The following is a 14,491-nucleotide window of genomic DNA, read 5'->3' as shown; positions in this document are numbered from 1 at the left end:
ATAATAATGAAAATTCAGAAATCACACGTGCGTTTTGTTCTACATGGTGCTTTATTTTTTAGCTGTATAATAATTCACCAGAGTGACAGGGACTTGGATTCTCTGCCTTCCAATTTTTGTGCCCTCCTCGTGCCCTTCTGTTTTTGTGGTCACGGTTAAGCCACGTCAACATTTTATATTATTTTTTCTTTTTATTTTATTATTTTTATAAAAAAATAATATAAAATATTAACGTGGCTTAATCGTAACCACACAAAACAGGAGGGCACTAAATGGGAGGGCAGACAATCCAAGTCCGAGTGACAGACCAGAGTGACAGAGGGACGCTGAGAGAGAGAGAGAGAGAGAGAGAGAGAGGGATAGAGAGATCTCCACAAGTCTCTCCTTTTTCTCTTCTCTTCTCATTTTTCTCCGCTCCAGATTTGTTTGAGCAATGTCCGACGAGCCTGCTCCGACTCGCTGGTCCTTTCAGGTACTCACTCACCAATTCACTCACCAATTCTCTTACCATTTTCTGTTTGTTTCCCGGGAAAATATTGGTTGATTGGATAATTGACTTTAAAAGTGTGAGACTTGAAGGAAACTATGATTAGAGTAGCTGTTACCTTTTTCTGGGTTGGAACTAGAAACTGAAGAAACCCAATTTCTATTTTTGTTTGTTTTGCTTGCTTCTGTTTTCTCTGCTCACAAATATGAGCGCACTGATCTCAAATTTTTTCTAATATAATTTTTGTTTTTGGATTAATTATATGCTTAGAGTTTAGTAGATTTGGATTAAATTTTGGTTGTTGAGATTGTGTAGTTGCGAATCTTGATCTAATGGGTAGGATTGAATCAAGAATTCGTGGACTTATCTCAGTTAAAATTATTTGTATTTTTAGGATTTTAAATTGTTTTATGATGCCAAGTTTGGTAGAAAGAAAGTGCCGGAGCCGCAGCAAAACGGACAGTCCACTGATGGAGCTGTGAGTAATGGGAGTAGTTCCGGCGTGACTGCGAATGGGAATGGTCATGTGAAGAGAACAGCTGACTTGGCCATCTATGAGCAATTTCAAAACCAGGTAGTGGATTTCATCTTATCACGTGGTGTATTGGATTTGACTCATTGCATTGGACTTTGTAGAGTTGGATTCATTTGTTCTTCGATTTTGTCTGTTTTTCAGGGTAGGAGCTCGGCAACTCACTCAAATGGAGTCTTATCTGATCGGCATGATGAGATACCGTATGATTTCTTGCAACTTTTCTTATTGGATTTCTTGTATTAGCTATCATTAGTTAAGTAATGTTATGACGTTTTTACGTTTTTCGTATTAAATTTCATTGAAGAATGTTTCCTTAAGAACCTACTGACATTTTTTTGTGGACTCCACAGGCAGAAGTCCCTTTTACCTGCTTTTGAATCGGCAGAAATGCGTTCTTTAGGAGAGAGTTTATGCAGGTAATTTTACACGAATGACTTCACATGATGGAATACAAGTTACTGTTGTTGCATATATTTTTTCCCGTGGCCAAGGATGATTACAGTTGCACCCTGAAAGTTTTGTCATTTATTTATGATGTCTTGTGCAGGGATATAGTTCGTGGTAGTCCAGATGTTAAGTGGGAAAGCATCAAGGGATTAGAGAATGCCAAGCGTTTGCTCAAAGAAGCAGTGGTCATGCCAATTAAATATCCCAAGTACGTCTGGTTAATGAGCACCTCATGTACTTACTTTATACAAAGTTACAGGTGTTTGTTCTTGCATTTTTATGTTACTCCTTTATTTTTTGTTCGTAAAGTTTCAAAGAATAAGATTGCTGCATTGCTAGTTGTCTACTAGTGAAGCATGGTCTCAGTTTACATTCCTTTTTTCTGTGAGATTGAAACCATATTAACTTAATTTAATCGTGTTTATGCTAAATTCTTTAAATTAATGGAGTACCAAATGTTTTTCTTAATGTTAAGCTAAATTAATCAATATATGCTAGAATATTTTGATACAGTTTCTTGCAGCTATTTGTCTGGAAATTTGGAATTAAATTTTAATACAACCAGAATGAATGATGGCATGATGCAAAATCATTCCAATGTCAAACTGATCTTTCTATTTTCCGTAGGTACTTTACTGGACTTTTAACACCGTGGAAAGGTATTCTCCTTTTTGGCCCTCCAGGGACGGGAAAGGTTTGTAATTCTTTCCAATCCTATTGATTGTTTATGTTTCTTTTTCCGTGCTTTCGTTATACAATATTTGCTCTTCTATTTGCTTACCCAAGAAAAGTTGTTATCCTTAATGCGTTTGTACCTTTCCTTGATGAAGTGCTCATGGTGGGGGTGGGGGATTGGGAGATGGGTTTGTAAAATTAACTTGTTAAAATCTGACTTTCATGGAACTTGGAGACCTTAGCTAGTTAGCTTGTCTTTGTTGTCCTAGAAAAGTACATGCTAAATTGTTCTCCATGCAATGAGTTCTTATGAAAAACTTCCTCTGAAATGAAGATGAATTTCCAGAGTCCATTTGATGCACAACCCCAGTTAATCTTTTACAATGATACTTTTGACAAAATTTAATTTAACATCTGATGTTGCAGACAATGCTTGCCAAGGCTGTTGCAACAGAGTGCAAGACCACATTTTTCAACATTTCAGCATCGTCCGTTGTCAGTAAATGGCGTGGTATGTTAGGTTGAACAATGTTATGAAGGTCAAGCTTGTTTGTGGCTTATTTGTCATAAAATGGATGGGGAAGAATTTAGTAGGGTCCAAATGTGCCACCTTGTTTTTGAGCTTCCTATCCGTTTAATATTTCCTTGAATTTTAATGTTTGCATGATTTTTCAGGCGACTCAGAGAAGTTAGTGAAGGTGTTATTTGAGCTTGCTAGGCACCATGCACCATCAACTATATTTATTGATGAAATTGACGCAATTATTAGTCAACGTGGTGAAGGACGAAGTGAGCATGAAGCAAGTAGGCGTCTTAAGACAGAGCTACTCATACAGGTGATGTTTGTTTTTAAAGAGTGCTGCTTTCTTTGTGTTCTCTCCCATTATATGTTACTGTGTAGATCACAGAATCTTGTTTTCTGCTTCGTATCAGTTTATAACATTTGAAAACTATGTTAACACTGCTTAGAACTTTTAATTGTCTTGGTTCCAAGCATCAGACCCACTGTTGGATATTCCAATTTTGTACATGTCAACTGTGTTTGTTCAAAAATTGATTAGCTTGTATTAGATTGCAGATGGATGGTTTGACGAAGACAAGTGAACTTGTTTTTGTTTTGGCTGCAACAAATCTTCCCTGGGAACTGGATGCAGCCATGCTCCGGCGTCTTGAGAAGCGAGTATCCTTTTGAAACTAACCCAATTATATCCGTCAATTGTAACTAACTGTAATTGAATGCTTTTAGGCATGGATTCCAAGTCAACTGCATGGAAACCGTGGAAGTTGTAATTATTGGCATATCATCTTGGGGTTGATTATGGTATAGAACACGGGAATGTTCAACTACGGTATCACATCAATTTTCCCTTGTCTGCATTCTTTTCTAGCTAGGTATCAAAATACGGGGCAGTTTTATACATGATCAAGCATATTCTGCAACCAGCTATTTTATTCGAGTTTCCCATTAACCATGAAAATTTAGATTCTTGTGCCTCTGCCTGAACCAGAAGCAAGGAGAGCCATGTTTGAGGAGCTCCTGCCAGCACAGCCTGATGAGGAGAAGCTTCCTTATGATTTGTTGGTAGACAGGACGGAAGGATACTCAGGTTCGGATATTCGATTGGTGTGCAAGGAGGCTGCCATGCAGCCTTTGAGACGCGTAATGACATTCCTTGAAGACAAAGAGGAGACGGTTCCTGAGGATGGTATGTGACTCTAAAAAATAGTTGCTCTCGATATTTAACAAAAATTAGATGCATATAAGTTTAACATAAACTCTAACCCTGCAATTCTGATGTTTGTGGTTGCAGAACTGCCTAAGGTTGGACCGATCAAACCCGAAGATATTGAGACGGCTTTGAAGAACACAAGGCCGTCTGCTCATCTCCAAGCTCATCGTTACGAGAAGTTCAATGCTGATTACGGTAGTCAAATACTCCAATGACGGCACACAATCCACCGTCTCGTATGGTTAGATGTACTTTTCGTGGTTTCCGAGATCACCAGATTATCATTGCCTATTCCACATTTATAGGGTTCTGAGAAGGGTGATTCGCGTAAAACCGAAAAAAAAGTTTGCTCCTTTCAATTGAATTAGGTTATTTGTTTGTATTTCTACGATTCTGAATTTTGTGATTCCGATTTGATGTAAGAACAGATGTCGGGATTGGCTTTAATCTTTCGAATTCAAATTTGTGCTCCCACATCGCAGCAAAGTTACAAGTTCTTTTGCCTTGCTCCGTTCATGTTTTCCAGTATGGTATATTTTAGCTATGTTTGCCTTGGGCCGCGCCCGGGCGGCCTTTGGGAGGCAAGACGGTGATAAAAACGCTTCTGCCCACCAGGAGTAAGCCTTAAACTCCCAGTGCGACTGAGGCATTTCACCTATCGAGAAGAAACTTATTATTTGAAACGCCTTGGCTTCCCCTTTTAAAATATTAGAATTGATTCATTTGAGCAAAGTTCATTTCTTCTTCTTACATGTTTTGTAGAGAGGATTTTTTTTTTCCTTTTTTTTCTGTCAAACGATAAATTTTACAAACAATAAATTTTAAGAAGAACTAACGAAAAGTTAAAAAAAACTTCTCTTTTAACAAAAAACCATTTTTAAAGATATAGTGAATAATGTCACTTAAAAGTAAAAATGTGATTTTTCGTTAAAAGTGACTAGTAGCAAAAATGTTTTGTTAAAACTTCCTAAATTTTATTATATTAGATGTTACCGATAGGATTTAAACCCACATCGTCATGCAAGAACTCATCACTTTTCCACCACTGTGGTAAAGGTACCCTAAACCCTAACTCCAACATGCGAACCATCCACATATCATATACCTCAAAAACACCAAAACCCTAATGTCACAGTCGAACCATACCAAAATTTAGACTCTAAATTCCAGAATGCAATATTCCCACAAAAACACATCAGATCATCAACTAGGGCTACTCGGCGAGTTGCCATCACAAGCTGCTCTGATAAACTGAAATCCGTTCAATCTTTTATATAGAACTCTGGAAGAGCTACGTGCAACAGAGTTTCTTAACAACACAACGAACCATCCTACCGCGAAAGAACTCACTGAGCATTAAGATCATATAACCAAAAGAAAACTACTCAAAAACAATGACTCAGCTCCATATTAGTTGAAACCCCTTCGGTAGATCAGCCGGTTTTTCCAAGCCTTGCATCGGTCCACGCTTTGGCGATTGTTTGCTTCATCTCCGGATCCCCTTCTTCGTACATGTTCTACAAGTTCAGTTGCATACAATAATTAACAAAAGCAGAGCAGAAATATAGTATAACTTTTCATGTATGACAATGTACATGTTTGGTAAACTCACCTTCATCAAGTCCATGATTCCAGCCATGGGATCCTTCTCTTTATCCAGACTCGGCTTCAACTGCAAGACCAAAACGTTAAAACATTTAGTTCCCATTTCATCATTTGCCAAAGCATAAAACGGGGAAGTCCAAAAGATAGTATGAGTTCCCATTTCCGCAGTTCGCCAAAGCATAAAACAGGAGAGTACAAAAGATACGATGAAATGTACCTTATCCTCCTTAAATTTCAAGTCCAACCAGTAATCCTTTGAAGTTTTAGCCAAATTGATAACAACCCTTGTAGGCTTAACCAGCACCTTACACTTCTCTGGATTAATCTCCTTGTTCAGCTTAGGCAAAGCGAACCAGTAATTCTTTCCTTTCACATCATGGAATTTGATGTCCAACGACATAGGCTTGATGTCAGCCTCTATCTTCTCCTGATCAACTCCTTCCAGAGAAACGTATATCTGCAAGAAAAGGAGAGGTGATCAAACCGACACGAGAATCACAGAAGAAACCTAAAATTAGCAATTGGAAAACACATGACCAGTCTAAACCTAACGCAAAAACACACGGGGAATACGTTCCCCACCTTCACTTTATCATTATCCTGGTCCCAGCTGAACGACGAAAGCGTAGTGTAATGCAGAGCTGGGGTGGCAGTAGCAGTTGAAGCTGGAGTTGGGATTTGCAATGCAGGTGAAGGAACAGCCTCTTGTGACAACTGCAACGATCAAAAACTACATTAACTACCATATTCCCATAAGCAAACGTAGCAAGATTCCACATCTGGCCTAGAAATGGCGGGTTCATACGATCCTAGTATGGGCTCATCCCTTACAAGATACCATAAAAATTTCATACTCTTTCAAGCATTACAACATCTCAAAATGCCAAAGCTAAGACAAAATTATGAAGTTGTTTCGAAATAAAAAATTTGACAAGACGACATTCTAAACTAGTCTATACCGGCGATTCGAACTTGGGTACATGGCGCGGTCATATGCCAAATCAAACTTCAACAGCACGAATTCATAGGCATAAATTATACTGAGCTCAAATTTTGAGAAATCGTGCTAAAACACTATTCAGTACACCAAATGTCCTGACATAATTGATTGTAAATTAATTTTTTTTTTCTTCAAAGTTTCAAATCAATTGTCACTTCATACTAAATTCTAAAATAAATTACAACTTTTTCATAATTTCTTTTTGCGGGTCATGTAATAAAAACCAAATTTCACACAAAAAATTGGGGACATTACCAAAGCAATCATATTGTGGCAAAAATTTAGTTACCCAAGTTAGAGACATATAGAAATAGTATATCTTAAATAGCAAATGCTGATTACTAAATAAAAGAGTAGAGATACAAAAAAGGGACCTGCTTCTCTAAAGTGCGAATCTCAGAGGAAATGAGGTCGATCACCCGGGGTCGTTTCGCGATGCTCTGAAGGTGGCGGAGCTCCTCCACATCCAGCGCCACTTCCTCCGCCATTTTCTTGCTTTGGTTTGCTAGTTCCTTCTCCAGAGAAACGGACTGTAAAATTTTATAAGGGTTCTTATGTTTTGGGAGTTACAGAAAATGCTAGAAGCTTGGGGAGGGAGTTGGGAGGGGCAGATCGGGAAATTTGTTTTTCCAAGAAGGTTCTGGACTCGACGTTTGATTTGCTGATGATGTGAGGGTTTTACACGTGGATGATTGTTAGGGCTTGTAATTTGGGCTTTGGTAATGAGCTGCTTGTGAACAAAATGACCCAACAGTGATTCTGTCTAGCCCATGGGCCGAAAATCCCTATTTTTTTATGAGAGAATTTAGCAATGTCACGTAAATTTGTCAATTTTTTTAATGATTTGTCATTTCAACTTTTAATTTAGTTATGAGTATCCCAAATTGTTTAACACATGTCAAATCTCCATTTTTTGTGTGTGTATAATGCTATTCGGACCATCTAATGTTTGTCGAATATGGAATGACAAGTAAATTCAATAATCCAAATATGAATCGAATCCGATAATCTGATTATAAATGAATCTTGATATAAATTAAGGCTGACGTGATGCAATTATAAACCTAAAAATGACTAAAGCCTGACAAACCGAAATTGAAAGTTGGGAAAATCAGAATAAGGCCATAAATGAAAAAATTTTCCATTCTTTCTTGATTGATCGTGGACAAGGTGATTTGAATTATACCTCTTTGCAGTGGAGGAGCCAGTATAGGGTCATTGGTTGTCTTTGACTCTAATAACTTTAAAAACTCTATGCATATTTGCTTGTATATTATATTTGATCCCAACAAACAACTAAGGCAAACTAAATTACGACCTCATCGTCCTACTTTTTCTATTTTCTTCTATCATATTTGTCTTCATTTTCTCTCTTCTTGTATGAAATGTTTTAGTTGAAAAACCTTGAAAGTCTTCAATATTACTCCACAGTATCCTACATCCACCCTCAACAAGCCTATACAAGGAATAGTAGTCGTCGACATATGTTGACATAAAATTTCGACATATGTTGGCAGGAATTCGTAGGTGCCTACTAGGTGTTCGACGAAATGACCCAATAAAGCTTTTTGGTTGATATTATGACTCTATTATTTGAAAATCCTGGTTACGCTCTTCGAACTTTGAAAAGAGAATGAAAGAAAACTCTCTTTCTTCTTTTGCAAATAGCATTATAATTTGCAAACTATCAGAACTTACTATATACATGATGAAATCACAATCACAATACTGGCACTGCAAGCATATCATAATTGGCAATTTGTGTCTTGTTTGTGTTTAGTGATAAAATCCTGAAACTGCTTTTGCAATTGAGCTTTTGTTTGGTAATTAGAAGCCAACTTTCTGTCTAGTTCCTCCTTCATAGCTAAAAGCTCACACTTCCTCTTCTCAGCTGCAGCTATCTCACCATTACTCGTGCATCTCTCACTCCCTTGGAATTTGACAAAGCTCGATTGAATCTGAGACAAAGATCAAACATCTCGTCTTAAATTAAAACTCTTCATGATCAAACTGATGAAATCACATTGCCAAAGTTTATAAGAGGGAAAATCTTGTCATTGCGCCTGGAAATGACTACTCTACTACTAAAGATATGAACTTAAAAATGAAAACTATCGTCAGTTGTGTGAGAATAAGTGTTTTACCATTAAAAATGTGAAGTTATAAGTGAAATTTCCATAGGTCACGTAAGAAAATAAGTGTTGTACCATTCAAGTTTTCTCGGTATTCAAATCCATCCTTTGCATCTAGAGCTATAAGATTAGTTTGGATATGTTTTTAAAATAACTAAAAGTGATTTTAAATAAAATATTTTTGGGTTCCAAAAGCACTAAGTACTTCTTCCAAAAAACATTAGTTATATGTGTCTTCCAGGAAGTACTTTTAAGTGTTTTTCAATGATTTACTAACATTTTTATTAAAAATAGCTTTCAAAAATATTTTCACCAAAAATGTTTTCAATTATTTTTAAAACACATTCAAACGAGCTCATAATCTTTTACCTCATTGATGCCATTCTTCAAATTTTGAACTTCCATTTGACATTCCAAAGCAAATATCTCCACATTTTGCTTGAACTCCTCCATTTCAAATCCCTTCAACCCATAGAATCTCTTCTTCTCCTTCTCCAGCTCCTCAAGCTCCTCCACCTCACTCTTCAAAACCCTAAAATTATCCCCATTTCATTTTCAATTCCAATCCCAATATTAACCTAATTAATTAATCAAGCAACCAAATATTTAATCAATTGAGAAATTAATAAGCTAGTACCTCAATCGATGCGAATCGGATTGATATTTCTCGTCGAGGCGATCAATCTCGGACCTGAGTGCCCAGATCTTGAAGCTTTGCGATGCGATCCTTCGATCGAGCGCTAAGCACCTCTGCTCCGTGGCCCTCATGCTTGCGAGCTTCATCTCCAACACCTGAGACTTGTTCGCTTGCGCTTCTTTCTCCGCCTGCAACCAAAGCAAGAATAAGTGAGACTCCGCGGCCATCTGTTTGGCAGCTGAGAAAGCGTGGAAAAATTGACGAAATTAAAAAATTTAATTCTTTTTTCCCAGCAACCAAACATGATTTAAGAAGGTTAGGGTTTGTGATGTGACCTGAAGAAGAGAGAGGCGCTGGTTGCGGGTATGCTCCATGTGTTCGAGTCGTTCCTGGAACGCGGCGGAAAGCGCCATCGCGATTTGCAGAGGGAGAGAAGGCGCAAAGAATTGTGGTTCTGTTTGTGAAGGTCAACGGAATTTTGAACTTTGGGGAATATATAGGGTGGCAGCTTGGAATACGTGGTCAAATGCGATTGGGTGCAAAGAGTGTGACATCCAATTAACTCTTTCCTAATTGGAATCGATTCGGAGCCTAAGAATAAAAAAATCTGAACTACTCATTTTAAATTTTATGGTTTTTTGGCCCTATTTCATTAGCTCACTTCATACAAGATAAAAGTTAAGATTTTCTTCTTCAACGGCTCAGACCTCTGATACTTGACCTCCATCATAGAGATTTGCAAGGAATCTTAATTCTTGTAATTGTACCTAAATTGTTTACTTTAAGTATAAAAAACTGTGGCAGTTGTGTTCACTCCGTGGTGAAATCTTTTGTCCATTTAATTGTGGTTGACGTATTTCAACTATAATTGTTATAATCAAATTGTTTATTTTCTTAAGCGTTTTTTTAAGATTATCTTTGTAAAAAATCACTTAAATTGATGCTTGTTCAATCATTTATGTAAGATAAATCAACGATTTTGTTAACAATTGACATTCTTATAATGAACCAAACATCTGTTTAAATAGATTTTTCTAAAGAATTAAGTTTGTTGTCAAACTTCCATCTTTCTATCCAAATACATACAACATCAATTCAAGAACACAACAAAATACATGGTATCCTACCTCCGATATAGAATCTACTTGAGCATGCAATTATCTTCACCCATCTCAGCACAATAATACACAGAAAATTTCAGATCTGACAAATATTCGACGCAGGACAAATTTCATGTAGTTCGTGTTAGACCTAGAAAGTGGGTCAGGTTCGTCAAGTTTGTGTAATTTTCGTGTCATACTAGTCATTGGTGACCCGATAATGACCTGACTCGTTACAGGTGGTCTCATTTCGTGTTAGGTTAACGAGCTATGCAAGAAATTGTCATGCTTAATGTTTAGACCTGGCAAACGGGTCGTTTTGGTATCACTTATGTGTCAATATTTGTTATCTTAATGGGTTCTTGACGCATGACTCAATAACGACTAGACTTGTTAACATGTTTTTATTTAGTGACCCGATAACAACCCAACTAGTTAATGGTTGACTCAGAACTTGTTATTTTCGTGCTGTTTCGCGTTAGGGTAAAGAGTCATGCAAGAAAATGTCAGATCTAATCGTGTTGATATAAATGCTTATAAGCAAGTTCTTTTCATTCATTTCGCATGCAAAAAATTTCTATAACCACCACCTCCTATCTTTCTAATTCGGCACCGCCTGTTTAAATTTGTTTTAATACAGCCAATTTCCCAATATTTTTATAGGGAGTGTGTTCTCCTCAATTTAATTTGTTGTGTCCATGTTACCATTTACTAATCGACTTTTGCTAACATGTTAGTGATGAGGTAACAATTAGGACAAACCGCCCATTGAATCTAATTGTCAAAAGAAAATAATACTTTGAATTTAAAACTGTTATTCCTCAAACTCTCCTCACTTTCTCCAAATGCTGACACGGTTATCATCTTACATATAAAAGTTCATACAGTTTTCAAAGGAAGATCCTACTGCACATGCATGAAGAACTTTGCAGATCTTGAGAGCTTTCTTAGTGAGAAAGGATTTGAGAATTATTAAACAATATTGACTTGCATTGCTAGATATACATTGGCAGTATGGGAGGAGGGGTTCCCAGTGTTCGTGCTTTGCGTTGTATTTGAACACTCCAATCAGTTTGTATGAATTGTGACTCAAAAAATAGACGGTTTGAATAGTTGAAAATTGAAATAAAATGAGAGCGAATCTCACAAACAAACATAGAGATCCCTCTTCTAAATTAAGATGCCTTTTATATGATAATCTATTACCATTTAAAGAAATATATGCAAATTAACTTCCAAAATCTAAATGTTGGTGTGTGGTATGTAATCTTCATGCACTTTTCTTTCCTCAACCATGTAAAGACACACATAATTCACCTTTGTTGCGAGTCTTGTGACTTGATCGTAAACAGTTTCTCTCCTTATGTTTAGTTGTTTACTATTGATGTTAATTGCATCTGACAAAGCAAACTGCCGAGAAGTGAAAACTTCCACGTGAAAGAGGATGCCTTTGAATTTGATGGCCTAACTAAAATATAAGAGGAATTGAAGCCAATTTATGAAATCATTTTCCAAAATTATATATGTACCTTTTAAAGGTATCATTAAACAAGTAATTACGGCGTAATATGGATCATGATCCCCTTAAACATGGAATATGAAGCTAATCAACCTATCATTGTGTGCTTATTAAAATCTACCACAATCATATAGGCAATTGCCATCGACCCTTGGCAACAAAAGCTGGCGTTGTAGCACTATATTACTTTGCATATGTAATAAACTACATTTTATCACTAGCTTTTCATAAGGGATAAAAAGAATGGAGCTTCATGTATATGTTAATTGTTAAGTGAGCCACTGTCGATTTTTAATGCAAATGAATCGTATAATGTATTAATAATGGACATATATATATGCATTTAGCGGATAATGCCGTGCCTAGTGAGTGATGAGGCCTTAACATGTGCTCTGGTATAAGTCTGTTGTGTCTGATGTATTTGTGATAAATTTGTATCAGAATGCTTGTGCTAGTGTGTGCGCTTGTGGCAGTCAATTAGGAGATTATAATCATTGCTTGTTTGTGCGAATTATTTCCATATCCGATATTTGGTCACTGAATATTGTACTCATTTGACAACTCTTGTAACTGTTATTGTTAATGTTAGTTGTTGATGCACAAAATCAGTGAGGACTTTGGTACAACAGAAAGTGTTAAGTTTGTGACCTTCGCTAGATTGCTCCGGTCACTAGTATGGATAAGTATGTAAATGGATAGAGATAGGGAAGCAAACATAAGATGTACGTGGTTCACCCAGAGTGGCTACGTCCACGGAGTAGAGGAGTTCTCATTAATTGTGAAGGGTTTACACAAGTACATAGGTTCAAGCTCTCATTTAGTGAGTACAAGTGAATGATTTAGTACAAATGACATTAGTAAATATTGTGAGAGAATGATCTCTATTTATAGAAGAGAGTTTCTAGTTTTATTCTGACATTGACACGTGTCATGTTATGATTGGCTTCTGATGTTGACACGTGTCGCGCTATGATTGACTTCTGATGTCGACACGTGTTGCGCTGTGATTGGCCTCCTGGTTAAAGGGAAACTCTTTTGGGTCATTGACGGTATAACGTTGACCGGTGCTCAGTAGTTTCGGGATTGGTCAAGTATGTACTTCACGTGCTCCCCTAAGTTCCCAAGTGAGGGAAGCTCCTCGGTTGGGGACTTGCAAGATCCAAGCTATTGAGTAATCACGAAACTTCTAAGTACCGAAGTGTGGTATCATTTTCACTTGCCTTATCTGTTTCATATGTAGATATTTTCTTTAGAAGTACTTTACCTCCATCCAGGGATGGTATCTTTAACCAATGAAGATGCACAAGGTAATGTATCAATTTCACTTGAAGCTTACTTGTAGTTTCGGGCTTGGTCAAGTGCGATACAAACCCTATAGTAGGAGTCCCCCAAGTTGCCGAGCTAGGAGATTTGCCGAAGGAGGTAACAGACAAGGTAAGCAATCAGACATCCAAGCAAGCAACCTGGATCGGAGATTCGACTTCGGCTTCCGATTGATTGTTCTCATTCTCCTTGTGTCGTAAATAGCACCAAGGATAAGGAGAAGCAAATGGAGAAGAGATTATATGAGATACTTTTGCTTTTGAAGAAGTAACTTTCCACAGGCTTATTCTTGAACTGGGCTGGAGGGTTTTCTGGTTTCCTCCAGAGTATAAGGCCGACTCAAGAATTTGAGGGTCAAAACAAGTCCATCAAATCTAGAGTACGTTCGACCCTGATGATATGGGATACTTTTGCTTTTGACAAAGTAGTGGATGTATGGGCATATGTTCTATTACGCTTGTCTCAACATGCTTCCTTGTATCATTCTCACTTGCGTTATATGTTCCTCAGGCAGATGTGGTATCTTCTTTGGAAGCATAAGATGTCGAAGATGAGTACTCGAGAGTAATGCTAGGTAAGTAATTAGGCAATGGGTTCCAGGCATTCAGCTCCTGACTAGAAGCTTGATTCCAAGTGCTGATTGATTGCTCTCTTTCTCATTGTCTTGCAGGTAAGAACAAGGTCAAAGGAAAAGACAGGGAAAAAGCATGATATGGGATACTCTTGCTTTTAACCCTGATGATATGAGATACTCTTGCTCTAGTGTGGCTTGTTTGCAGAGGTATTATCGGGAGAAAAAGAAGCTGAGTATTTCGAGAGACTCTGCTAAGTATGCCCTCTCGGATGTGAAGAAAAGTTGAGCATTTTTTTTTATTTGCAGGTTTGCCTGGCTGTGAAGGATGGAGGTCGACATATATAGGAGTCTCCCTAATAACAAGTAGTAGTGTTATTCTTTTACCCTTCTTGGTCATAGCAATGTAGTGGGAGCTGCAAGCTTCACGTGTTTTAACTTTATCAGAGCACTTTGAAAAAATGGTCTGTGGTATCTGGAAAAGTTGATGTTGCGTGTGAAGATTGCAGATAAACTTTATCCAAGGAAATCTGGCTCTCCAAGTTCGGAGAGCGGTGTCTCTTCGATTTTCGAACAATCAATCCTGTCGGGGATCTGGCTTTCGAGTTTCAGAGAACTGTGCCTCTTCAATTTTTGAGAAAGCAATCTTGTTGGGAGTATAGCTCTCGAGATTCGGAGGGCAGTGCCTCTTTGATTTTTGAGCACGTAATCCTGTTAGGAGTCTGGCTCT

The 14,491-nt window shown here is 37.5% G+C and overlaps 3 protein-coding genes across 4 annotated transcripts; 1 reads left to right on the top strand and 2 right to left on the bottom strand.

The window, feature by feature from the left end:
- Positions 1 to 301: 301 nt before the first annotated feature.
- Positions 302 to 4,380, top strand: LOC126623331 (uncharacterized). 2 transcript variants are annotated; one of them, XM_050292184.1, is made up of 11 exons: positions 302 to 472; positions 882 to 1,061; positions 1,164 to 1,222; positions 1,373 to 1,438; positions 1,570 to 1,677; positions 2,097 to 2,163; positions 2,571 to 2,655; positions 2,820 to 2,980; positions 3,223 to 3,324; positions 3,628 to 3,850; positions 3,956 to 4,380. In XM_050292184.1, the coding sequence occupies exons 1-11, from the start codon at positions 434 to 436 to the stop codon at positions 4,087 to 4,089; spliced, it is 1,224 nt and encodes a 407-aa protein (XP_050148141.1). In that variant the 5' UTR covers positions 302 to 433; the 3' UTR covers positions 4,090 to 4,380. The 2 variants fall into 2 exon arrangements, with proteins under 2 accessions (XP_050148141.1, XP_050148142.1); XM_050292185.1 differs by having other exon boundaries at positions 305 to 472; positions 909 to 1,061.
- Positions 4,381 to 5,121: 741 nt separating this feature from the next.
- LOC126623332 (uncharacterized) lies at positions 5,122 to 7,043 on the bottom strand. The gene is made up of 5 exons (XM_050292186.1): positions 6,854 to 7,043; positions 6,062 to 6,193; positions 5,697 to 5,936; positions 5,487 to 5,546; positions 5,122 to 5,391 (listed from the first exon to the last, which is right to left on the bottom strand). The coding sequence occupies exons 1-5, from the start codon at positions 6,965 to 6,967 to the stop codon at positions 5,308 to 5,310; spliced, it is 630 nt and encodes a 209-aa protein (XP_050148143.1). The 5' UTR covers positions 6,968 to 7,043; the 3' UTR covers positions 5,122 to 5,307.
- A 1,070-nt stretch (positions 7,044 to 8,113) lies between these two features.
- Positions 8,114 to 9,701, bottom strand: LOC126623895 (uncharacterized). Its single transcript, XM_050292874.1, has 4 exons — positions 9,584 to 9,701; positions 9,249 to 9,436; positions 8,981 to 9,143; positions 8,114 to 8,437 (listed from the first exon to the last, which is right to left on the bottom strand). The coding sequence occupies exons 1-4, from the start codon at positions 9,659 to 9,661 to the stop codon at positions 8,225 to 8,227; spliced, it is 642 nt and encodes a 213-aa protein (XP_050148831.1). The 5' UTR covers positions 9,662 to 9,701; the 3' UTR covers positions 8,114 to 8,224.
- Between the last annotated feature and the right edge of the window lie 4,790 nt (positions 9,702 to 14,491).

This window comes from Malus sylvestris, chromosome 5, assembly GCF_916048215.2.
Source record: "Malus sylvestris chromosome 5, drMalSylv7.2, whole genome shotgun sequence".
NCBI lineage: Eukaryota > Viridiplantae > Streptophyta > Magnoliopsida > Rosales > Rosaceae > Malus > Malus sylvestris.
Note: the sequence above shows the minus strand (reverse complement) of the source record. Positions and strands in the feature narration are given on the sequence as shown.